Source organism: Ischnura elegans, chromosome 7 (genome assembly GCF_921293095.1).
Source record: "Ischnura elegans chromosome 7, ioIscEleg1.1, whole genome shotgun sequence".
NCBI lineage: Eukaryota > Metazoa > Arthropoda > Insecta > Odonata > Coenagrionidae > Ischnura > Ischnura elegans.
The window spans coordinates 20986529-21014289 of NC_060252.1; the positions used below are offsets into that span (position 1 = coordinate 20986529).

Below are 27761 nucleotides of genomic sequence, written 5' to 3' on the forward strand. Positions count from 1 at the left end.
CTATACCCTAAAGCAGTTAAGTTAATGATGTCACGGACTCTTGCCGAGCGGCTCACTGCTCCTCGGCTGCCTTTTGCCCTCGCACATCCGTCTCACGTGGTTCGTTTTTATTTACACTCCAGTGAGTGTATCATTGGGTGCTTTCCATTCATGCGACTCACTTGTTCACTAGTGTCAACTCACGGAAACTAGTTATAACTCTCAAATTCCTGCACGTCATCGTTTGTTGACTTGTGTCACAACCCCGCTATTACGTACATTTCCCCAAGAGAATTTATAATATGTATTATAGATTGTAAATATTTTTGGCATTGATGGTTTATTGTTGAAGTAGCAGGTCATGTAACCATGGTCTTAGCAATTGTTCATGTATAGTCATGTATTATGAGGCCAAAGCCTTGCAAGTCTTAGACTTCTACCCATACCATCAAATGACAATGACGTTGATATTTATTGCGGGGGACCCGAAATGCCATGTGGGAGAAAAATGTACCTCTAAATTTAATTCTTGGGGAATCCGAAAGTAGATATGTCTGCCCTTTAATAAAAGTTTTGGCTTATTTTGAGACTGAATGTGTGAGAAAAGCCAATTAAGTTAATTTAAACATCAAAATTGACGTATTATCAGAAATTGGATTAAATCATGTTAATTGAAATGAGATGCCTTTGGTTATGTTCTAGCCTTAAAGTAGGCCATAATCATGCCTATTGGGCAATTTGGCGGAGAGACTGAAGGAATTTTATGGTTCAAGGCACATTTTTTTTGCAATAATGTGAAAAATTAAAATGCACTATCTACATTGCCCAAAAAATATTTTTGCGAAACAACCATTTGGCCCTTAGTTTGAGGTGAATATACACCAATTTTACATTTAAATACAGAAATTTTAATCTAAATATGTGACTCCTTCGGTTAAATGAAGAGTGTTTGTTGAATTGAGATGGAATAATCCCATAGTTAAATGGAAAAAGTTTCATAATATTATGGCAAATTAAGTTAATACCTTGGTAAACTGTCACAGATTTGGCACTAGGTCAGTGCTTTTTATCCTGTCACTTCTTAAGTGTACCCTTTGGGCTAACTGTTGGTCATAATTTTATTGCTGTTATCCTTTTCTAAGGTGTGAATGTCCGCTCTCTTGTTTTTTAGACCAAGAGTTAACTTGGCGAGTCGTTCATCGTTGAGTCCCTATTCGTCTGGAGGTGAGGATTTGGATGAAGATGATGATGAAGACGAGGAAGAGGTGCCTCAGTCCAACGTTTATGAGCCTGAAGATGACATGGAGGAACTGCGCTACAGCTCAGATGATGAGAAGAAGGATGTGTTGCCACCGAAAGAGGAAGTCGCACCTCGCAAGCCGAAGGCTCCTGCCCATCCGTCGGATGACCATGACATTGATAGCAAGCTGAAATTCTTTGCTGCTCTTGGTAAGCATCTGTATCTAAGCAGTTATTATGCATAAAATTTCCTTGGAAATTAAATCAATTGAGTTAGATCACCAGCAACTGATAGTTAAATAAGCTAAGGAATAATTAAGGTCTCTCATATTTCTTCATATTTAAAATTCCTTTCCTGCTCTTAAGCTTATGCTCTGTTTTGATTTCCTTTCATTTTGAAATTCATACTAAATTGCATGTGTAAGTATATTAAATTTGAAGGTGATAACCCCACAAGTTTTGCATGAGCACCGTATTATTGTATTTCTCTTCTCCAGTTCAAGCCAGCTTTTATGGCCACTGCTTACTCTTTTGAAAAACATTTTGCAATTAATTCTGTAATGAATAAACTGATTGTAAATGCATTATGTGTCATATGTTACTAATTAAATTATCAATAAAATCTGCTTGAATTTTCTCAGGTCTTGTTACGAGGGAGACTTGCTCGGAAATGCAGAGCAGAAGAGGAGAACGGAAAAGAAGAAGCACAGCAAATCCACAATTCGTTTATGGCAATTGGGACTTATCCGTGGTAGTATTCTCCTTATATTATATCTTTTTATTATATATATTTTTTTACTGCAGGTACTTGTGCACAGTCAAGGCCTATTTTATAGAAATAATAGTCAAAAATTAAATTCATCATCATTATCAACTGATTGTCTGCCCACTGGCAGGTCCCAAACAAGAAACCTTCCCTTGTCCCAGGCCTCATCCTTGGTTTCCCTTCACAGGGTTCCCACTCAACCTTGAAGACCTTCAAACCGTGAATAAGCGTGAATTTCGTATACCGTGAAAAAAAACCTGGAAAAAGCCGTGAATTTCGTCCTAAAGCCTTAAAATCTCTCAATCTTGATTTTACAATTGTTGTACTGCGATTGACAGATTAAAAGAAAAATGGATATTTCGATCATATTTCAATGTCAGTCACGCGCAGACATGGCCACGGATTTATCTCCACACGTATATTCGAAGCGCAATTATTTGTCCGTGTGCCATGATGACACATTGACCTTAAGCCAGTACCAAAGCCGGAAGTCTGCTAACCAAAGTGTTCATTAACATTTGCAAAAATTCAGACACTTCTTAACTTCCCTGGCACCCTGGTCCCTCCATTTTCCCACTCACAATCTCAAGCGCTGAATTCTGAAAACGATATGTGACGTCAGGAGAGAGAGCACTTTCATTGCTGCGTGTGCATTCACGGTGTCTGTCACGTTTGTTAAATTTGTAGTTAATGTGCGGCCGATGATTGTTATGTGATCAATATTTCTGCCTGAAATGGTTTATCTAAAAACAGTGAATTTGAAGACATTTAGACCGTGAAAACCTGGAAATAACCATGAATTTTATAATTTAGTTGGAGTGGGAACCCTGGTTTATTTCTATTTTTCCTCACTTCATCAGTCATTTACAGTCTTCTCATCCTCCTCTCTTTTTTCCATCTACTGTTCCCTTGACTGCCGTGCTTAAAATACCTTTCCCTCTCAAAATACCCCCAATCCAATTTCCCTTTTTAGTTTGCATGGTTTTCAATGACATTCTTTCCTCCGCAACTCTTTCCAGCACCCCCTCATTCCTCATTTCATATATCCATTTCATTCTCTCCAGCCCACTCTGCACTCAAATCTCAAAAGTGTTGATCCTATCCTTCTCTTTTCTTCCCAGGGTCCAAATTTTGCATCCATACAACATTATGTACCACGCAATATTTCACCAATCTCTTCCTCAGTTTCAGGTTTATGCAACTGCATGACACCTTTCTCTTCCTAATAAAAGCTTCTTCTCCCATAGCTATTCTTGATTTGATCCTCACCTAACTCCTCCAGTATCATTCATCATGTGTCCTTGATATCTATTTTTATTGACCTGCTCTATTCTCTCCCCATTGATCAGGACATTTACATTTCCAACACATTTTGTTCTCTTAACTTTCATTTTCTCAGCATTTCTTTTTATTCCCTAGTGTTTCATTCCATCCTCTAATTTTTTTGTCATCCCTTGAAGTGCCCAGCTATTATCAGTTAAGGTCTCCATATCATCAGTACCTACCTTATGTTTTTTATCTATTGTTCTCCAATGCCTCTCCCATTTCCACTTTCCAGGTTTTACCTCTATCCATCTGCTTAATAGTGTGGGGGAAAGTAAGCAGCCCTGCCTCACTACCCTACCCAGGTCCATCCATTCTGTCAAGTTTCCATTTACTTAAATAGCCACCATCAGGGTCTTGCTTACCTGTCTCCTGTCCTCCTAATCTATCTACTCCCTTTATTCAAGAATATGCATTTGCTCAACCCATTTTAACCTGTGGAATGCTTTTTCCAAATCCATGAAGTAGAGGCTTACTCATTTTCCTGTTATATCTTTCACCAATTGTCGTCAGTGGTGCAACGGCTTCTCATGAACCCCTTACCCCTCTGAAGCCAAACTCCTTCTCAAGTATATTCTCTGAAAAATTAAAATTATTGTTTCATAGTTCTGGAGAGTTTGAAAAAATAATTAATGTGTAATGGATGATTTATGATGATAATGAACAAAGAGAGAAATAACTTTGACTACACAAATAACTACTCGACATTTTCTATTTCAAAATCATTCAAACCTGCTAATTTTATCTATGAGCACTGCCATTAATGTATCTATTATCTCACAGTTTGTGCTACTTATAAATAATATTTCACTATTATTCTATAAACTGGCCCTAGGAGCTGATCTTATTCCTTTTTCATTCTTTTTTTAAATGCTCAGTTCTCAATTTGAGTAGACTGAATACTACATATATGTACCTTCAATTATGTCGGTCATTTTTGTTAAATTTATAAAATAAAACCTTAACCTTAAAGTTGTTTACAAAAAGAAGTTCTGAGCTGAGAATTTTGTTTTCTTGTGGGGCTCTAATGAAGTTTAAAAGTTGGAAAGATAATGACTTATTTCTAGAGGTACCAAATTTTTGCATGTTGTGATAATGCACTATTAGCCTTTACATAATTGTAATACATACTGTAGAGAAATGTTAAACTTGGTCTAAGGACAAAACTTTTAGTCTTTCTTACAATAATCAATATGAAAATAGTATAGATGAATGAACTTAATTTTTTTGCTATTTGTAGAAATTTTGTACCTATACTTATTTACTTAATTTAAAGCTGAGTATAGTATTTAATGTAATCCAATTTGAAGGAGGTTAAATCTGCTGGAATAGTCTTGTTTGTATGCTTATATAATTTTCTTCTGAATTTCAGAAACGGAAGAAAAACGGGTATCTACTAACCAATTCGTCTCCACTACAACTCCGAAAACGTGGCCGCCCTCGATTGGATGGTTCATCGGAGCTTGCATTGTTTCCGACTTCCTTCTTGCCACTGCCCAAGTCACTCTCCAATATTCCTTACTCGGGTTCAAGGGACGTCAACCCTCTCGGCAGTGTCGACCACTTCAACGAGAATCAGCATCAGTACGGGCTCAGCCATAGCCACCAAATGCTCGGTCATGCACTTGGTGGCGCTCTAAAGCCTTCTCAGCATTATTACGCTCCTGAATCCCTTGGTTCCAGCCATCATACGAAGAAGCCTTTGGAACACATCAATGGGAACATTACAATAAGAAAATTCTGTGTGGTCTGCAAAAATATATCCGGTAAGGCTTTTTACTCATTACACTGCTTACAAAACAGTGGAACTCAGATAAGAAGTTCCCAGATTAGAAGTTTTCCCATCTAAGAAGTTAAATTTCCAAGTCCCAAATTGAAACCCATAAGTTACATGCCAATTTGTCCTGGAAAATAAGTTCCCGCTCTATCAAGTTTTCCTGTCTATGAAGCTTTACTGACAATGCCTGAATGACCTGTTTCTATTTAATTCTACCCACGTAAGAAGTTTTGGAAGATTTTTGTATAAATTTGGATTTTTATCAAGTCTAACATCTTTGAAAGTTGACAGATTAGAAATTTTGTGCTCATATTCGATTGGTAGGAAGTACTGTCAAATATTCTTTGTGAGATTATTTGATATTATGATATTTTTCTGAATTTGGGGTTCATTTCACAGTGCTTCTGGCGTATATGGAAGCATCATTAAATGTTTGAAGTTCGGTAATCCTGTTTGATGTTGAGCGTAATGGTAGTGTTGTCTTGTAACTTCATTCATGGCATTCCAACAATTGAGAATTGCTGAAGGAGAAGCAATTAAAATCATTTGGGCAAATTGGGCAATTAAATGTGACTGGATGGTGCCATTGATTGGAGACTACTTTGTCCAATGTACTCGTCAATTTTGAATTTCTGTACATGCATCAGCATCAAGAAATTGTGGTTCATTTGTATTGGTTATATGTTTATAGGTACCCGATATTTGTATTTCCATAAGATTATAACCATCCCTGAAGATTCTATTAAACATTAGAAATTGGTTGGACGAGTTCCACTTTTTTTGGTTCGTCTTTTAATTTCGTTTGAGGTATTGGTTTTTGATTCGGGTTCACTATCAATTTATTCATTTTCAATGCTTAATTTTCAAAAGTTATTAATGATATTTGCTGAGTTATGATGAAAGTAACCTGAAATAACACTTCTAGTTCTCTTTCAAGTTATTGGATTAATAGCATCACACCTTCGAAAGTGTGTAATTAATAAATTATGCTTCAGAAAAGAAATTGATTCCTATTTCATTTGCAACTTTGGGGACCAGTTGAATCTAGAAAAGAAGAATCAAGCCATTCCACCCATTATAGAAATGAGTTGGTGATTGATTAAAGTTTTTTATTAAAGCTTTGACAGTGGAAGTTGATAATATATGTAAAAATGTCAATTCATTTGATTTCGATAGGTCCATTGGTGCTATGTGAAGAATGTGATGTTCGGTATCACCCGTTTTGTGGAAAGCCAATTGATGGCAAACGCCACTGTCCGAAATGTGAAACTCATCACAGCGCCAGTGGAGGATCAGGAGTTAGCAGCCGTGCCCCAAAGGATGAAGTGAGCGCTGGGACAGTCACATGCCGAGAGGCGGCTGTCTCGTCTGCCAGCTCACCCTCCACCGTCTCGTGTAGTGCCCAAGTCTCCACTACCAGCTCAGCATTGCACACTTTGGCTGCAGAACGAGCAGGTACTGAAACTTTTTCCATCGTCAGGACCCACTAAAAATGATCTTATAGTCTGGATTTTTTTTAAGTGATAGAAATATTTGCGGAGTTTGGAGACTTACTCATTTCAGAGTTTATGTTTTGAGGTTTCTTTAATATTATGAATGGGAAACTCAGGTTGTATCTTAAAAACTGAATATTAGGCTGAAAGTTTCAAGTGTAATGAAATAAAATAAAATTTGGTGATTGCTACAATGTTCAGTCGCAGGAGAGAAGCAATAGTCAGCCATTTCATGCTAAATATTTTGCATAGGTAGTGCATATTTTTTGTAAAGAGCTTCCCAATCGTCTCAATTTCCTTGAGGATATGGCTTCTTTTCCAGCCTCTCATTCAGCCTGTATCTTTTTAGTAATTATTTTCATTTGTTATTATTGCATCCTTTCATGAAAATATTGTGCTAAATATTTTTTCTGAGTTCCAATGCATAATATGTACAACGTGTTTCTTCAATCAAAATTTATGTACTGAATTCTGGTGGAAATTCTTTTTCGTATAAATGTTCAAAATTCTTTGTCTCATGCGCAAGGGTTAATGATCAGGGAAATAAGCATAATCAGGGAAAGTTTAGGGGATTATTTGAAATGGGTTTAGGCAAAATGTTCATTTGATTGACTTTTTGTGCTACGAGTCAATTTAAATCATGATTTGGATTTTGACTGAAATTAAATGTATGAGCTACTTTGTTTCTATGTGTTTTGGGACATCATACTTGCGAAGTAATGGGTACATTTAAAAAAGAATCCAAGTACATAGATATACAGGGCAGAGAAAAATTGTCTCACAAAATTGTAACCCTGGATAGCTGATGCCTGCTGGAACTAAAATTACCAATGATATTTAGGTGGAAAAATGCACCATTTTTAACTACAGTAACTTTGAGGCAATGGCTCTTATTGGCCACAGATTTTCCCTGTTACTGGATGCCTTGGATGCATCAAAATCTCTCGCAGGCATTCGAAGTCATGAGTTGTCCAGAGCAATCAACAATAGAGCAACCTTGCAGCCAATCTTCTTAAGCTCAAAGCTTCTGTAGTTTAACCTTTTTGCTGCTGTTCAATCTCTGAAAACCTTCTCCTCACATGCGGCAAAAAGGTTAAAATGCATTTCGTGGGGCCATGGATCAGGTACTTCCAAGATGAGCATGGTGCACCCTCCGAAGGGTCGCAAATCCGGGACTGTTTCCTTGACGAGCTCACCCTCGCTGGCCCCTCTCTTTCACCCCTCGAGCGGGGGGCCTCTCTCCCCAAAAGTGTTACCCCTCTGACTGCATTTTGAAAATCTATCAATCAATCTGATCATCAAAAAATGATTTTTTTGCATCGCACTCGTGCCATTCAAGCAATGAAGTACGCCTATGAACTGTGTTTCTGTGATGAAAAATAACGATTCTGTTAACTTGGCTAAATTGGCCATTTTCCGGTGGTCCGCAGCCACGCAAAAAAGAGAGGGACCAGGGAGGGTGAGGTCGTATAGGAAAGGGTCCTGGATTAGCGACCCTTCAGAGTGTTTCGGCGAAAGTGCTGAGTGTATGTCAGGGAGGAAGAAAAAGTACGTTCACTGCAGCCTGCCGTGCGAATGTACCAAGTACGTTCACAGCAGTGAAAGGGTTAAAAATTTTGCATTTTTGACTTAAGCATCATTTGTAATTTTGGTCCCCATTGGCATCAGCTATCCATGGTTAAAAATTCTGGACCATTTTTCTCCACCCTTTATTTAAAAAAAGAAATTTGTATTTTATTGATTCTTGCTCTTCATAAATTTTATGCAGTGTGATCAAAAGGGGTGTGAGGAAAAGTGTGGGGAAATGATGACTGAAAGAGAGGGAAAAGTGGGGAAATTTTAATTGAGGACTTACCTGAATACTGACCGACTCTCGTCGTTCATGTGGCTAACCCTTGTTAGCCTGGGGAAGTAGCATGGGGAAAGTTTTTGAAATTTTGAAGAGTAAAAATCCAGGCTGTAACTAAATTTGATGATTTACTAACCCACTGATTCTATGTACTTTTTACAATTCAAACTTTATCTTTTTTGCATGCAGTCCATGGTATATTATTGACAACTTTAAAAAAGATAGGTAATTATTGACATGTGTTTTATTTTAGAAAAATTGTGTATCACTTTTGGAATTAACATGGAATGCTATGATGTTGTTCTCTCATGGGTGCCATGGTGGCTTGTGGTTTCTGTTTGTGGAGTAGGGAAGATAATTTTTTAAGAAAAAACTCTTTTGTGTAATCCTTTCTCCTATACTAATTCTGTTGCTTAAGCCTCATTCAAGGCAAATTAAATTGGCGTAACTATGCAGTTTAACACTTAAGAAGAGGGTCTTCTGGTTCACAACTACTGAAAGTGGTGTAACTCGACTCATGAATAGTCACTAGTTGAGAAAAGGTCAAATACTCCTTAAAAGGAGGCATTAGTAAGGACAATAATGGTGCCTATTGACAGCCAGGGAGCGTGGCATCCTAGTGGTTTGAGCATTTGGCTGCTGATTTCAGAGTACTGGGTTCATATCCCAGGTGGAGTACCATCTTTGTATACCCCAAATCTATATCATCGAAGTTCGAGTTTGTCCAGGGGAAGAAACTGACCCCCCTGCCCTGAATGTGTGACATTCACTCACTTGTGCCTTAGTATGGGGTGAGCTCTGCTCTCACCTATCCCAACCTACCTTATGGTTGAATCAATGAATGAGTGTGTGTTGAGAGTCATTCTAACTATTCATAGCTCTCTTACATCAAATTTGTGATTGATACACAGTCTGAGTTGTGATAATTAAAATACATAGTATTTCATTTTTTAGATCTGCATAGTAATCATTCAAGTGACGCCAAGTTGAGTTGCATGGAATGTGGCTATAAGCATTTAGGGGGTTTGAAGGAGTTAGCTCTAGCATTTTCATTTAATGCATATTCAGACCTATTGATTGCTTTCATTATACCTTGTAACATGGGTGAAGAGAACTTTTATTTTCTTTGTGTAGTATTAGTTTCTATCTTTGGGTTAATATTTATGAACTGAATATCAGAGGGAATTTTTTCATTCAAGTTTTTCATTTTTTTTCGTTAATCAATTTGGTTTGTGAACTTTTTTGTCCTTATTTCTTACATTGAACCATAGATATAATTTTAGATGTATTCAAGAGATGAGGAGTTGATGGCTAACATGCTCACACCTTGAAATGATTTATAACTTAGGTTTGGTTGATGATGTATCAAAATTAAAATATCCATCAATCAAGAATATTGTTATGAAGTTAATAATTTATCAGCTTTTCAAAGCTATGCATGATTGTATGGGGAGATTTATAGAGGGGGGCACGTGTCCCACCCAGGCACTTGAAATATAGACAAAAGTTTTAAAACGGTTATCATTATGTTCATTTTGTTTTGTGTATCATGGAGTCTCAATCATTTAATTTCATAGTGATAACTTTCATAATCAAATAAGGAGAATATTTTGTACAGTAATTTTGTATCTTGCTGTTAATCTCAAATATGAGAAGATTGTTTGATTGTCAGACCGCCCTTGCGTAATTGTAATTACGAGTGTTTAGCAAATCTTATTATTATAGAATGGGTAACAGATCCAAGTGTAAAACTTTCATGCAATGAAATTCCTTATGGCAAACTTACAAACTTAGGTAGAGTCTCCGTTAATGAAAATGTTAACATTGCAAAGCCATTACTTTGCTCCTCAGACTTATTCAACTCAGGCACCCATTTTGAATCTCTTGTAAATTATAAAACCTATGTACATTGTATGATGCCAATGTTTGCATCCCAAAGGTGGAAAAAAAACTTTCTACGCAAAAATTGATCATAAACATACATTTCAAAGGTAATTTACAGTAAATTTGGAGATGATGCTTTGAGTTTCTGTTTATGGTAATCGAGCAATCCATTTCCTTTCTTATGGTATCGTTTGCGTAGCTTATCATTAGTGCATTTGTACGTTATTCGAATCACTTTTTCCATATCTTATCTTTTATTTTCCTTGCCCCTTTTGAATTCATGAATTAATTCAGCTACCACAGTATAACTTAATGGGATTAGCTGAATGGACGGTATGATAATTTACTGATTTTTTGTGTCAACGCATCTAATTAATGATGGAACAGAGGCCAAAATTTCTGCTGTGCCTTAAGTAGCGTAGGTAATAATGTATTGTGTCCTTTTTGAGATAATACTTTAAGGTATTTATGAAATCGAAACATGTTTCCATTCTGTTGTTGTTGGGTAGAATACAGACAAGAGAATGGAAAATGTTTGGAGGCATATTGGTCTTAAGAAAGAAGAATATTTTCTCTAGAATAGTGATCGCCATTGAGTGCATAAGATATGCCAGAGAGAAAAAACTATGATTAATAATAATATGCAAAGTCATACAAGTTAATGCTGTAAATTATAAGACTCAGATGGCATGGACATGACATTAAGCAAGCTTTGTGTCATACACTAGACATTAACATGGCCATGCACTAGGAAATAAGGAAAACAGATAACCACTCTGTCATTCCTCATTGGTGGTAGTGTTTGGTAATGTCACCATGGTTGTCCATCATTACCAAGGTCACACATTCGAGTCTTCATTTTATTTTTTTACTATCTGTCATATAAAAATTCTTTAGCAGCTTTTCAAATTTACTAAGTTTATTGAAAGCAATATCGAAATGAGCTCAGTTTATATTATCTTGTTATTTTTTAATCTAAATGTTGGGTAGTCAGGGCTTTAAAAGCATTTCCATAAAGTTGGTATTTATGTGTGCCTGTTAGCCGTCCATAAGTATAGAAGAAATGGCTATGACGTATCTTTAAGTTGGTCATTGTATAATGTGAAACTATGTGTATGTAGCTCATTTTTGAGGTGTAGTGTTTGTAGGCGGAGAGTTCACCTTCACAGTTGTTTTATATACTTCTCCTTTTAGCAAAAGTGGAGGAAAAAAGAAGGCTGCTTTTGAGAAACCAAGAACTAAACGCTGAGAAGGCAAAACTTGAAAAAAAAGTGTCAGAACTTTCAGCTGATTTGTCGGTAAGAAGACAATGAATAATATGTGATTGCACTCAAAGTGTTGATTCTTTACTGAAATGGTAGCTATGTCTGTTTCATTGATTTGTTTAATATCTTTTTTACATTTCATGATTATTTTTAGTTTAATTTTTAGTGCCTTGGAGAGATTGTAGTGTTAGGTATGAGCTGTGCATCCATATTTTAGTCATTATATATTTCTTTTACATTGCACATAAAAATATTGTTGTGCTGTTAATCATTCTTTAATAAGTTTATTCCATTAGCTTTTCTCTAAGGAGTATGATGACTTTGTACTTCCTCCATTATGTTTATTTTTTATTTACTCTGTGTAATTATTTGTTTTTTCTTAAATTCTAATTATGCTGTAAAATTCTTCCATTACTATTTTATGTAGGAGAAGTTTAGCTTTTAAAATGTATTTTCGATGTATCTTCACTAAAGATATTTGGTTTCTGTGTATTCTGTTCACTATCTGATGTACATATATGGTCTGCGTATTTGTATTTTTCATATTTTACTTTTATGTGTATGTGTTTTACATATTTTACAATTATATTTATTTATATTGATTTTTATTAGAGTTTTAGACTCTTTGAAAAAAAATAATGCGTAGAATTAATCAGCTTCTGTCTGAAATGCTTATTTCCACCTTCTTGCCTATTATCTGGTCCATGAGTATATTTCCCAGTTAATCACATTTTATTGGTGGTGATTTTTTTCTTCAATGATTTTCTTATCCCTGTTCAAAGTTTAGAAACTCTACAACTCCTATGAAAGGAAAATATGCATCAAGTCTCTATCGCAGGCAAAATTTCAATTGCTTAATGATTAAAATTAACTACCCTTAACTGTACTCAGTGCCCTAGGAATTACTCAGTTGAAGTAAGTACTATAATTTAGGGACTATCAAATCAGGTGCAAGGAAGATGTGATTGTATATACCTGCTAAAGCACTGAGCAAGAGAAGGGCATAGTTCAGTTTACCTTCCTCCATTATGTTTTGGAAATACTATTTAGGGTGTAAACCTCTCCCCCATACTCCCCAATGAAACCCCTCTTGAAATACATTTCTATCTCCCAAATAGTGTAGCTCGCCTCTCTCGGGAAAATTTTTTTATTTTGGATTTAAACTAATCCAGAACATTTTCTTGGATTCCTGGACACTGCCCAGCTGTATAAGAAGTTGACCCGCCCTTGTTTCCTGAATTTAGTATTGTCATTTTGACAGAAAAATATCAAATATATGCTTGTGTTTTCATTCATTGTAGTAATCGATCCTATATTGGTGACATTTATAATTTATGTTGGATGAAAAGGAGAATTGAAAGCTGTGGCTGTTAAACATTATAAATGAAAGCTCCAATAAGATATCCGTGTATATAATTTGCTGAAGCCTTCATGACAACTGTCGAAAGATGAGAACTAAATGATGTCATAAAATTTGATCTCATTATACAGTAGATTCCGTTTAATGGGTCCACCGGTTACTTGGAGCAGATCTTGAAGAACAGAACCCAATAGAGGAATATCCCAGAGTAGTCTCTGCTTAATTGGGACAGCATGCCTCCTTATTGGGCCATAAGTTGGCGACATGGACTCTATACTCGCGATGAAATTAAAATTTTTTATTTTCAGAATACTATTTTTTTATATTTTCCTACCTTGATTTTTCTCAAATGTTCCTATTGTTGCTCTTTTTTGAAAGCTCTTGTTGTTATATTATCCACAAGAGGAAGGGCTTTTCTTTAATATTCAGCATTTCTTTAGCGTCGCCCGAGTCTGTGAAAAATATTTTTAACTAAATTGTTATAATTCTTAAAAATGATAGTAAATTAACTAAACCCACTGATTTATCAATGAAATTAATAGTTTAATAAACGTATGTTGCATTATAAACATTCTTTAGTCTTCTTTCTGTCATTTCAACGTTTGTTTATGCCCATATACAGGATAGTTTGCCTAATGGGGGCAGCCGCTTAATTGGGGCGAAGTGCACTAGTCCCCGAATATCCCAATTAACCGGAATCTACTGTATCTATATTTTCTCATCATTTTATTTTTTTGTTATCTGGTGTAGATGCATATTTAGCTATCAAAGTTGTGAGTGCTTTTAAATTCAAATTTAATTAAGCCTTGTTGACTTTACTGATTACTATTGTATCTCATGAATGCCTTAAATTTATATGAAAAGAATCTTCCCATAGCCACAATTATGATGGTGCATGCTAAAATTATGTATTTTTTGCATTGGTTTTGAGCAAGCATGATGTTAGAGCTTTACTAACACTTTTAATCTTTGCTTTTTTGTGGAGAACGTGCATGTGTGCTAACATTGGAGAGTGAAATTTATTTTACATTTGAAGGTTTTACTGGTGCTGTTCCGTTTGAAAGGATGCACTTCCCTTGCAAATAAGTTTTGTCTGTGGATTATTGACTGTCAAAAAGTTGTCATTGTGTTGCAGCAGCTTTAGTTTGATTATGTATTTTGAATTACCTATCTTTCAAAAGTTAAAGAGCCGGCTAAACTTCAACTATGTACATATTTGATATTTATTTATTTTCCTCTCCTTTATCCTCAGTCGATCAAAGTCAAAACTAATTTTCCTGTTGACAAGGCTCCATGCTACTTTATTCAATGAAGGGCACCTTTGATGTACGAGTTTGGTTATCTTATGCATAGTGATCGGTGGGCTTAATTTAAAATTGATGACATTTGGAACTCTATTGAAAGATTGAGGTCATAGGGGTTCAAGCACCCCAAAATGTTTGAGAGACGTGGTTTTTAACCTTTGTTTTAAACATGGTTAAAAAGCTAATGTTTAGAATATATTTTTACCCAATCAAATGTTATGATGCATCAATTTAAATTTACATTATGAATAACGAACAACAACTGATAACGTACTAACAAATACATATTGTTCGCTTTAAAATTGACGTGCCTAAATGACGAGAATCTTCGTCATCCGTCCGGAACGTTCGGGAAAAAAATGACGAGAATTCTCGCCATCCGTACGCAACGTGTTAATATTCACATACATATGTCCTCCTGACATAGAAAATCACGTGTACTTGATCTAAAATGTGCATTACATCCTTTAAATTAATTTACATCTCCCTGATACATCGCTAAGTGAGTTCATTATTTTTCAATATATGTATCTTCAATCTAATTAGGCTCCAGTTGATTTCCTTTGTTGTTGATTAGTGTGTGGTATAGAGCTGCACAATTTCAGGAAGAGACAAAAGCATCAATAATGTGACTGGCTATGGTAATACACTTTTATTGCTGCTTCAATTCTCATGAGTCAGCTAGCAATCTTGCAGGTAAATAATTGCAAAGATTTCCCCAGTCGTTATGGTTCCCAGTTGGACGATTGCCTTACAAACTGACACTGCGAGGGAAGGCAAGAGGGATTGGAAGAGAGATTGAAGGAGAGAGATTGCATTGCCTAGGGAGAAAACAGCTAGCGAGTGGTTGGTACCCCTACCTCTTTGGGAATCGCTCTCAACAAGAGGGGAAGAAAAGGGCCCTGGGTCTCTTTACCTCTATGTGAACAGTATAAAAAGTAAAAAAATTAAATTTAACTCTCAATGAAAAATCAGCCTAATGACTGGGGGCATTTGTAAATTATGTTAATACTTTTTTTTACATCATCTACCTCTTTAGATCCAACTCCAAACTGACAAATGCACTTTATTGAAATTGAGTCGAATTGTTTCTAATTGTAAGTTGCCTTGGTGTCTTTCCTGGAGTTCTCCATTTCATTTTTTTATCAATCTGTTTTCTTCCATAGTTCACAGTTTCAAAACGTGGATAATAAGAAGGTAAAACATATGACTACCACCTTGTGCATTCCAAAACTTTCACACAAATTTTTGTGTGAATTCAAAATCGACCAAAGCCCACTCTAATTTTCCTGTTAAGTCAGCTAGGCTCCTTGCTACTTAATTCAATGAAGGACGCCTTTGATGTACAAATCCTTTGATCTTATGCTTGGTGATTGCTGCGGTTAATTTAAAAAAATACTATTTTATAAAAGGGCCTCATCTTCCACACGTTTCTACCTTTTCAGTGTACGACCACATTTCATGTTTGTGTGCAGGCCTTCATTGCAGTTTACCCCCCCTCCAAATACACCCCTAAAAAAATCTTTATCAGAAAGAGTTTTTCGAATCAATTTACATCCCAAATATTTTTTTAAAATCAATTTGAAGTATAAATAAAATCACAGAGAATGTTCTTCTGTCTCTTTAGGCTCAAGCTGCTCGGAAGAGGGATCTCCTATCTGCTGAGGAGAGGACCAGAAGATCCATCAAAAAGGTGCAGGATTTCATCAGGAACATACAGCAAGGCTTCAAGCGGTCAGAAAATGATGAAGTTATCTGTGTGAGTCCTGTGCTTGCTGCTCCGTGTTCTGTGGTCACCAGCACGTCAGATGGCGTACAAACATCCTGAGGTGCGCTGCGACCCCGTGCCCCATAAATATACTTGTCTGAAAAAGAGTGAGAGAAATATTTTTTGGTGCCCTGGGGTCTTTAAGTGGTTGGCTTTCGTCCTGTCAATAGTGGACCACTGAGACTGATATGAAATGTGAAGTATGATTTTTACATTGGTGAAGAAAAAGCTCAGCTTTTGATTGGGGCCACTGCATTTGGTGAATCATGTTTCACCTAGGTTATTCAAGGCTCCAATCGTATTCGATGGCAGAACCAATACCTTGAAGTCTACTATTTTTAAAAACTACTCTCTTATGTTCCAAAATACTTGAAGCTGTGTAAATAGGCAAATCTATTAACTGAAAATGGGTCTACCCTTTTAAGCATGATCAAATTGTTTAACACAATGAAACTATTACATGACAAGATTTTTACTATGTAAAATACCATATCTAACCTCGTTTTCCACCAATTATTTTTTTTATTTAGGGATATATAAATAGAAAAAATCTCCTTTCTGATAAAATGAAATCTAATGATACTCATTAGCTATGGCTTTAGTTTTTCCCGTTTTATCAATTTTTGTATGGACCAGAAACCAATTGTGATTGTGTGGTTGAAATTGATTTAGTTAACTAGAGATCTGGTCTGCCCATTTTGAATATTTTTTTTATTTTGCTGTTATCTCATTTGTCGTAAGGCTGTGTAGTCTTTCGTAGAAATTGTTGTTACCCTTGCATTTTTGTTGATGAATTTTCATGTGTGACTTTTTTTATGACTTGGCACATTTCATATTTCCAAAAAAAAACGCTGGTTGATTTAACCTTTGTTTAAGTGATATTTCCTCTGAAATCTAAAAGAATGTGTTCATTAAGTGTAAATGGTTTAAAAATTATACCTTAACAATAGTTTTAATTTTGCGTATTTATTTTTAAATTACAAAAGAAGGTTTCGTGGTACAGATTTGAGAAAACTTCAATATAACTGGCAATTCCAATGTTTGAGATTGACTAATCTCACTTTTTCATTCACGAGACTCCGATCCCATGTAGGAATTCAATACCTTCTCAAGCATGTATTAGAAAGTGTTTTATATGCTCAATCACAAGCTTAAGAGCCAATATATACATAACATATATATTTTTGTGAGGAAAACATATCCTCTAATGCATAGAATTGGTGTTCTTCCATAAAATGACATTATTTACTCTGTAACTAGGAAAACGTTTCACTGGGGATCAATATATACTCTAGGTTGATAAGTCATATCAATAAATTAATGGTGAATTAATTGTGAGATTCCCATGATATGAAATTACGGGGTCATCCAAGTTTTTACTTCACGTTCATACTTTTAATATGGGACCGAAGAGTAGACTCTGTGGGGTCATGATATCTGGCCCCCCTTGTGTTAGTTACTAAATGGAAGTTGTCATGCAATATATACCCTTTGATTTTGGAAGAAAAACTTTTATGTAGATAGAATCTGCAAACATACGCACAGTTTGTATATAATGTAATAATACTTGCATGCAACACAGATTTGGAAAACTCAAATCTCCTATATGAAATGCATTGTTAACTTCTCCCTTGCTCATGAGTAGGCCAAGTGGGCAGTACAAATGATAAGTTATGTTAATTTATACCAGTGTTTGAAAATACTCCTTGATAGCTGTGTAAAAGATAGTTAAAAGGGTATGTATCGACTTAATGAAAACAATATTGGCTTAAAGCCATGTAAACTTTATATTTTCACCGATTTCTAAAGGAAATGAATTTAGTGGTGATGAAGCATTCCAATTTTGCGTAATAAAATGGCAAATTATGGTTAAATATATGTTACATTACTTTATCTTACTGGCCAGAAATTTTATTACGGCATCCAGTGCTTATGTTTACAACAGTATTGTTTATTATGGAGAAGTTTGAATCCAATCTTCATATTAATGAGTCAAGGGCTTTCAAAGTTGTACAAAAATATCTATGTCCTAGAGCCATTTTGATTAAGGCACATGTTTCTTGTCAAAGAATTATCAAAATAACCATTCGCAATGGTGAAAATTATTGTCACTAGAAGTCATCAAGAAAGGCTAAAGTAAATAGCGAGTAAGAAAAATATTTGGCCTTTTAATGAAATTTTAATCATCCTATAATCAGTAAAATGTAATAATGTTTTAATGGTCGTGACGATATTTTCATTCATAAAAGTGGTGCAGTTGTGTGATAAATGGTATGATTGTACATTTTTTGGATTCTCGCAAGAAGCAGGTTCTCAAAGGAGGGCCGAGTATCCACTGAGAGGCTGGTAATGAAACATAGAGCTTCAGTTGTCTTTCAATTGGATAACTCCCAAAGTGCGAGACAGTCTATGAGTTGAGTATCAATATTATACTTTTACTAGCTACATCTGCAAAAATCTTGGGTTGATTTCTCTTGGTACATAACAATAGTGAAACTGTGACAATTGAAGAGTGAAAAAGTATTTTTAGACAAATTAAAGTGTAAATGTTTCATATTAAATCCAGAGAATGATTTATTTGCAGTGATAAGCAACATGTTTGGCTATTGCAGTTATATTTTTTTTTACCTCATAGTAATAAATTCCAGAAGAAAAGATCAAAATTGAAGTTCATGTTATTTGATTAATTTCCTCCATCAACAAACTGTTCCTTAACAAGGATGCGTATTTTGAAATATGATTTGATGCTTTCCCAGCGAATTATTTGGGTTTCCCTCGGGATTCCCTCCAGGTCAGGTCCGGCCTTAGGGCGGGGCGACCGCCCCGGGCCCCACGCTATGGGGGGCCCCGCGTTCTTGAAAAAAAATTAAAATATACGGTAGTTTTGAAAACGCAATTTCAACTATTACTGTATTGTTAAGTCCGTGCTAGGCAAAAAATAATATTATGAAAAAGGAGTAATAATGCAGTAATTTATTACCATTTTGACCTGCATTTGAAAATAAAACTATCTTTTTTCATTTCACAGTAATTGCTTTAGGCTTACAACTAATTAACTTATATAATCTAACTTATAAAAATACGTACCTATTGAAAAAGCACACTTTTTATGTTTATTTTACGTTATAATTTTGTGAATAAATATAATTATAAATTTTATTTGTATTATACTATTTTGAACTCAACTGCGTGATGGTATCGTAACGGCGTAATTGCGAAGTCTGAATTTGGGAGGGGAACACATACTTAGCCAGAGAGTGGTAGGGATTCAAAATGCTCGAGTTTTTAGATGGGGTATAGAGTTTAATATTTTAAGTGAAGGGCAGCGCACTTTAAGGTTCGCCCCTAGCCCCGCACCTGCTTGGGCCGGCTCTGCTCCAGGTTAATTCTTTCATAACAGCCAATGTTTGAAGCCCCTTGAGTATGCCATTAGAACATGGCTTATCTGCAATACATGGTTCTTTGACAAGAGCAATAAAGGCCGGCTTAAAAACAGCAATAAAGACGGGGCATGTCATTACGCAGGTTAGCACTGAAAACATTTTTTTTTATTGCGAGAATGCGAGCTCGGAATAAAAGCGGGCTATTTTGCCATCTTTGCATCCATGCTTTCTCAAATGTGTTCAAGTAATTCACAGCTTTACACGATGTAATTCTGACTGTGCCTTCGTGCATATGCCAGATTGTGCAATGACCTGCCCTGTGTGAAACGGCCTTAAAAAATGCAATATTTTCATTTATAAATGTACGAACTTCCAAAGCTTTTTTCATTCTCCTCAACCATTTTTTAACAAAGAGCACATCCAACTCTTTATGACTATTACATTATGCATTAAAAAAATGGAACAAACAAAATTACATTGGCCGCGCACAAAATTAAACTTACTTTTTATGATTGCTAAGCTAGTCATCCATGGAAAAAATAGTGCATTCTCTTCAAACATCCAAGAATCCATTCCACTGAAACTTTTAAATTATTGCAACCTTCTCCCACCCCTACCACTTGAAATAAATTAAAGCAAGCATCGGCAGCTATCATCATTTCCCATGAATTAGCGACCAGGAGTGGGTCACAAAACTTTATGTCAAGAATTATGGCGCATCAAGCAGCAAATATCCATGTGCCTAAATTATAATTATGGAATAATTTCATTACATCTCATTATCCACGCTTCCTCGTTCAGAATGTACACAGATGAATTTTAAGCGGCTTAATCACTAGAATACCAGCTCACTGCAATTTAGATTCCTTAATTATGTAATTTATATTATGTCAAAAATTTAAATAAATCAACATTCAGCCCTGATGATGAGTGCCGAGACGTTCCGTTTCCTTTCCACTTCTTTTCGTTTACCGTTACTTTTTTTCCGATTAATTTTCGCTCTTTTTCCGTTTCCATACCGTTTCTTTTCGGTTTGCATTCCGTTTCTTTTCCGATCCCTTTTCGATTCTTTAAATTTCATTCTGTTTACTTGCCTTATCCATTCTCTTTTTTTTCAGATATATTTCCGTTTCCTTCCCGTTTCTATTCCGCTCCTTTTCCCTTTCCATGCCGCTTCTTCTCCATTTACATTCCGTTTCTTTTCTGTTTCCTTCCGTTTTTTTTATCATTTCATAATCGGATTTTTTTTCCCGTTTCTATTCCATTTCTTTCATTCCATTTCATTCATTTTAACGTCGAAATAAAAAAAATGAGAAATGATTTTGCAGAAGTGAATATTCTTGATAATTATTACAAGAGGAAAAAAGCGAAATGATAATTCGGAGGTGAGTATTTTATACATTAAAGTTATTTTACTGCCGAATTAATAATATCCAAATGATATCGCAGAAATTTATAATTTCTAATGTTTATTCCATTATAAGTGAGAAACACAAAAAGTGACATTTTATTTAAGAGATTTTTATTTTATATTTTACCTCTATTTTAATGCCAAAGTAAAAAAAGTGAAATGATATAGCAGACGTGAATATTTTGATATTTATTCAATGGCAAGGGACTAGTGGAAAAAGTGAAAATATAATTCAGAGCTGAGTATGTATTTAATTACCTTTCTTTAATTCGGAATAAAGAAAATGCGAAATGATATATATATATATGGGGAACTTACGCGGAAAGGCTGTTTCTACAAATTTTCGATGGGACGCTGCCCATCTTTCTCAAGTGAGAAGAGGAGGAAAAGTGAGGGTAGAAGGAAGGGTGCATAGCAGAGGGTAAAGATGGAGGGGGGAAAACGGTTGACGGGGATTGGTTGTGTTCTAATGGGCGCGGTTGATTCCTGGTCCAGAAAACGCACGGAAAGCCCATATGCATGCCTGCTCCAAGTCCTTCAGCTCTAGGGGGGTGGTAGACGGGGGGAGGGAGGCTAATATTCCCACTTTATAGCATTGGTCAAACAGAGCTTTGTGGGAGGAAGCATGAACGGCGACTGGAAGGGAAGCAGAAACAGAAGAAACGCTATTGCACGAAGAGCGATGCCCGTTCATTCGGATGCACAGGGGAGTGGTGGATAAGCCGATATAAAAAGCCGGGCATTTCTGGCACAACAGTATATATACAATGTTTTTTGTTGTGCAGGAAATGTCCGGCACTGAGGGGAGAGGGAAGGCAAGGAATTGATCGGGAAGGGGTTCGGTGATGAGGATGCGACAAGTTTTGCATCTTGCACGGTTGCAGGGCGAGGGCTGGGGTTTAATGGAGGTATTTTGCTTTGGCAGCGGTTTTGTTATTTTTAAAATGCTGGCCAGATTTGGTGGTCTTTTAAAGACGAGGGAAGGGCATCGCGGGAAAAATCTGGAAGTGGCGGTATTGTCTGAGAGGATGGGGAAAAGGTCTATTAGGGTCCTACCTAGTACGTCCACGCCCGGAAAAAAGGTCGTGCACAGGGAAAGAAATTGCGACGAATTGTCCCCGCCTGGTTGTTTCGGGACATATGGTTTTTTACGGATCTTATTCCGGAGGAGGGATTCCGGGTAACCCCTTTTCCGGAGAGCATAGTATAAATTGGACAGAAATCTGTTAAGGGAGTCTGGATTATTACATATTCAATTTTAAGGAACAAGTGGGAAAATGTGAAATGAAAATTCAGAGGTTTGTATTTTTTATATTAACTTTATTTTAATGCCGAAACATGAAATTGCGAAAGGATATCGCAAATGCGTATTGTTTTATCAGAGAGTTTTTTATTTTCGATATTACCTCTATTTCAAGCCGAAGTAAAAAAATACGAAATGATAAGAAAAAATTAATATTTTAATATTAATTCAAAGAAAAGGGACTAGTAGAAAAAAGCGCGTTAACAATTCAGGGCTGATTATTTTTAAAATACATTTACTTAAATACGGAAGTAGGAAAATGCGATTAGTTATGACCACGATTTCACTGGGAAGAGAAAAAAATAAAAATTTGATTATAAATGAAATTCCATTTGTAAACGCGATTTCACTGCAAAAAGGAAAAAAATTAAAATTGTGATTTGGAAATGAAAATCCTTGTTATTAAGGCGATTTCTCTGTAAGGTGTGAAAAATTTTATAATATGAATTGTAAATGAAAATCATAGTTATAAGCGTGATTTCAATGCGGAGAGTAAAAAAATTTATTCACTCTCTAAGTGAATTGGCCTTTACAACAAGGATTTTTATTTCCATGTTGCATTTTAAATTTATTCACACTCCGCTATGAAATCGCGTTCATAACAAGGATTTCTATTTCCAAGTAACATTTTTAATACTTTCACTCTCCGCAATGAATTGTCGATTATAAGAACGGTTTTCAATTCATAATCGCAATTTTAATTACTTCAAACTCGCGTTTATAACAAGGATTTTCATTAAAATCACATGCTTAATTTCTTTACTCTCTGCAGTGAAAGCGCGTTTATAACATTGATTTTGAATTCCAAGTAATATTTTTAATTTTTTCACTCTCCGCAGCAAAATCGTGTTTATACCATGTATTTTCACTTCCGAGTGACATTTTTAATTACTTTACACTCCGAAGTGAAATCACTTTTATAACGAGCATTTTCATTTACGAGTAACATTTTTAATTTTTTCACTCTCCACAGTTATATCGCGTTGATATCGCATTTACAACAAGGATTTTCATTTCCATGTAGCATTTTAAATTTATTCACACTCCGCTATGAAATCGCGTTCATAACAAAGATTTTTATTTCCAAGTAGGATTCTTAATTTATCCACTCTCCGCAGTAAAATCGCGTTTATAAAAAGGATTCATTTCTAAGTCAATTATTAAATTATTTCACTCCTGCAGTAAAATCGCGTTGGTAACAGGGATTTTCTTTTCGCAATGATATCTCGTATAAAATAAGATAATAAGAATATATGATATATCAATTTTCATTTACAATTCACGTTGTTAATTTTTTCACACCTCGCAGTGAAATCGCGTTTATAACAAGAATTTTCATTTCCAAATCACATTTTTAATTGTTTCACTCTTCGCGTTTATGTCAAGGAATGCAATTTGCAAATCATATTTTTAAATTTTTCATTCTCTTCGGAGTGAATTTGCGCTTATAACAAGGATTTTCATTTCCAAATCACATTTTTAATTATTTCTTTCTCCGCAATTAAATCGCGGTTATAACAAGCATTTTCATTTGCTAGTGACATTTTCATTTTTTTCACTCTCCGCAGTGAATTCGCGTTAATATCAGGGATCATTTTTCCGAAATAACATTTTTAATTTTTTTACTCTCCTCGGTGAATTCTAGTGTATAACAAGGATTTAATTTTTTCAACATTTTTAATTTTATCAATGCACGCACTGAAATCGCGTTAATATCAAGGATTCTCATTTTCAAATCACTTATATAATTTTTTTACTCTCCTCAGTTAATTCTAGTTATAAACAAAGATTTTCACTTCCAAGAAGTGTTTTTAATTTTTCACTCTCCGTAGTGATATCGCGTTTATCAATGATATTATTTTTCAAATCATATTTTGAATTTCTTCATTCTCCGCTGTGAATCGCGTTTATCACCAGGATTTTTTGTAATGTATCATTTTTAAATTTTTCACTCTCCGCAGTGAAATCGCGTTTATAAAAAGGATTTTCATTTCCAAGTCAATTATTAAATTATTTCACTCCTGCAGTAAAATCGCGTTGGTAACAGGGATTTTCTTTTCCAAGTCACATTTTTAATTTTTTCACTCTTTGCAGGGAATTCGAATTTACAACAAGGGTTTTCATTTCCATGTAGTACTTTTAATTTTTTCACTCTCCGCAGTGAAATAGCGTTGATAAAAATATTTTTATTCCCAAGTCACATTTTTAATATTTTCATTGTCCGCAGTGAATTCCCGTTTATAGCAAGGTTTTTCATTTCCAAGTGTCATTTTTAATTACTTCACTCTCCGCAGTGAAATCTCGTCTACAGCAAGGAATTTCATTTATATTTTACTTTTTCACACCTCGAAGTGAAATCGCCTTAATAACAAGAATTTTCATTTCCATATCACATTTAAATTTTTTCACTCTCCGCAGTGAAACCGCGTCTATAATAAGGATTCTCATTTCCAAGTTACATTTTTAATTTTTTCACTCTTCGCAATGATATCTCGTATAAAATAAGATAATAAGAATATATGATATATCAATTTTCATTTACAATTCACGTTATTAATTTTTTCACACCTCGCAGTGAAATCGCGTTTATAACAAGAATTTTCATTTCCAAATCACATTTTTAATTGTTTCACTCTTCGCGTTTATGTCAAGGAATGCAATTTGCAAATCATATTTTTAAATTTTTCATTCTCTTCGGAGTGAATTTGCGCTTATAACAAGGATTTTCATTTCCAAATCACATTTTTAATTATTTCTTTCTCCGCAATTAAATCGCGGTTATAACAAGCATTTTCATTTGCTAGTGGCATTTTCATTTTTTTCACTCTCCGCAGTGAATTCGCGTTAATATCAGGGATCATTATTCCGAAATATCATTTTTAATTTTTTTACTCTCCTCGGTGAATTCTAGTGTATAACAAGGATTTAATTTTTTCAATATTTTTAATTTTATCAATGTACGCACTGAAATTGCGTTAAGATCAAGGATTTTCATTTCCAAATCAATTATATAATTGTTTTACTCTCCTCAGTTAATTCTAGTTATAAACAAAGATTTTCACTTCCAAGATGTATTTTTATTTTTCACTCTCCGTAGTGATATCGCGTTTATCAATGATATTATTTTTCAAGTCATATTTTGAATTTCTTCATTCTCCGCTGTGAATCGCGTTTATCACCAGGATTTTTTTTTAAAGTATCATTTTTAAAAATTTCACTCTCCGCAGTAAAATCGCGTTTATAGTGTATTTTCATTTGCAAGCCACATTTTATTTTTTTCGCTCTCCACGGTGAAACCGTGAATTTAACAGGGATTATAATATCAAATAGTAACAGGTGTTTTCATTTTCTGGTAACATGATTAAGTTTTTTAATTCTCCGCATTGTAATCGTGTTTATAACAATGATTTAATTAACAAATCATATTTGATATTTTTTAATCTTATGCAGTGAATTGGTTTTTTTTAATAAGGATATATTCATTTTCTTGTCACGTTTAAAGTTATTTCACTCCTGCAGTAAAATCGCTTTTGTAACAAAGAATTTCATTTCCAAGGCACATTTATAATTTTTTCACCCACCGCAGTGAATTCGAGTTTACATCAACGATTTTAATTTCCAAGTAATATTTTTAATTTTTTCACTATCCGCAGTGATATCGCGTCCGTAACAAGGATTCTCATTTCAAAGTCACATTTTCAATATTTTCACTATCCGCTATGAAGTCGCGATCATAACAAGGATTTTTTATTCCAAGTTTCATTTGAATTTTTTTCACATTCCGCAGTGAAATCGCGTTGATAACAAAGATTTTTTTTATGGCACATTTTTAATTTTTTTACCGAATGCAGTGAATTCGCATTTTCAACTAGAATTTCATTTCCATGTAGAAATTTTATTTTTTCACTATTCGCAGAATATCGCGTTTATGACAAGGATTATCAATTCCAAATCGCATTTCTAATTGTTTTACACTCCGCAGTGAAATCGCGTTTATAACAAGGATTTTCAATTCCAAAACACATTCCTAATTTCCTCACTCCCTGCAAAGTGCGAAAAAATAAAAAATGTGACTATGAAAAGAAAATCCTTGTTGTATAGGCGAATTCACTGCGGAGAGTTAAAAATTTAAAAATGTGATTTGATATTATAATCCTTGTTACAAACACGATAATACTGTGGAGAGTGAAAAAATTAAAAATGTTACCCGTAAATGAAAATGGTGGTTATAAATGCGATTTCACTGCGGAGAGTGAAGTAATTAAAAATGTCACTTGGAAATGCAAATTCTTGTTACAAACGCGATTTCATTGGAGAGTGAAAATGTAAAAATATTACTTTCGTACACAATGCGTTCCCGAAAACTTGTACGAAAGTCGAACCATTGACTTCCATACTAATTAGGGGTTACGTTCCAAAAGAGCGGAATATACGCACTAAGACCTTTTTTTCGCGGATTTTATTACAATTGACTGAATTTTAATAATATGTCAATAAAACTCCTCAAATCATCTAATTTCTTTCGAAAATACGCTGAAAATGCAAATAGAAGTTTGAAAAACAAGCACTCCGTTGGCTATCGAGTGAAACTTCCTCTTGGCGTTTAAGTTGACATTCCACTTATTACATCCACTATAAATACAAGGACATATCAAGAAGCATAACAAAATGTAGTTGTTGAACCCGCACTCTGGATACCTTTTAATTTTTACACCAAAATTCGACATTCGGCAGGTGACATTCGTGATCGCGTATATTTCGCATGTTATTCAAAAAAACAAAAGACAAACGGAATTCGGCTGATATTTCGTGCAATATCGTTGCTGAAGTTGTACATGAATTAAACAGCACTCAAACGAAAAAAACACAATTAGAAAGAAGATCTTACTAGTTTTATTGAAAGCTATTTGATGATGTCCAGTCAACTTCTTTTGAAAAATATCTCCAATGAAGGCTGTCTTCTTCTCTTGATAAAAGAGCCTATAGCAGGCAGTCTCTCTCCCAATAAATCACCTAGATTAGAGTCAACTACCAGGAATTCCCTTCATTATATACGTTCGTGTTATTCGCCATTTGAAACAATTGAATGTTGGGATGCGCAATAAACATCGCGGGAATTAATAAAAAATTACAGCCCAACGTCCGAAAGTCCGATTTAGCGTACGAAAGTCAAGTAAAAGGTGTCAATTTTGAAGTACGAAAGTGCGAATATGAGAGTGAAATAATTAAAAATGTTACTCGTTAATGAAAAAGCTGTTTATAAATGCAATTACACTGCGGAGAGCAAAGTAATTAAAAATTTCACTTGAATATGAAATTTCTTGTTAAAACGCGATTTCATTACACTGCGGAGAATGAAGAAATTAAAAATGTAACTTGGAAAATGTATCATTGTTATGAACGTGATTTAACTGCGTGGAGTGAAAAAAGTAAAAATGTTATTAGGAAATGAAAATCTTTGTTTTAAATGCAATTTCTCTGCCAAGAATGAAAATTTTTAAAATAGTTCTTGCAAATGAAAATCTTCGCTGCAAACGTGACTTCACTGCAGAGAGATAAAAAATAAAAATATGACTTGGAAATAAAAATTCCTTGTTATAATCGCGAATTCACTGCGGAGGGATAAAACATTAAAAATGTGACTTGGAAATAAAATT

At 34.8% G+C, this 27761-nt stretch overlaps 1 protein-coding gene across 4 annotated transcripts in view; it reads left to right on the top strand.

The window, feature by feature from the left end:
- The window catches only part of LOC124162933, a 243216-nt gene extending 224546 nt beyond the window's left edge, over positions 1-18670 (top strand). The window contains exons 5-11 of one of the 4 annotated variants that reach the window (XM_046539679.1): positions 1151-1428; positions 1860-1969; positions 4680-5073; positions 6261-6539; positions 8616-8651; positions 11505-11608; positions 15867-18670. In XM_046539679.1, the coding sequence (XP_046395635.1) occupies positions 1151-1428; positions 1860-1969; positions 4680-5073; positions 6261-6539; positions 8616-8651; positions 11505-11608; positions 15867-16067 (1402 nt within the window). In that variant the 3' untranslated portion in view covers positions 16068-18670. The remainder of the gene's footprint in view (positions 1-1150; positions 1429-1859; positions 1970-4679; positions 5074-6260; positions 6540-8615; positions 8652-11504; positions 11609-15866) is intronic. The other 3 variants (XM_046539680.1, XM_046539681.1, XM_046539682.1) reach the window with 3 other exon arrangements.
- The last annotated feature ends 9091 nt before the right edge of the window (positions 18671-27761 follow it).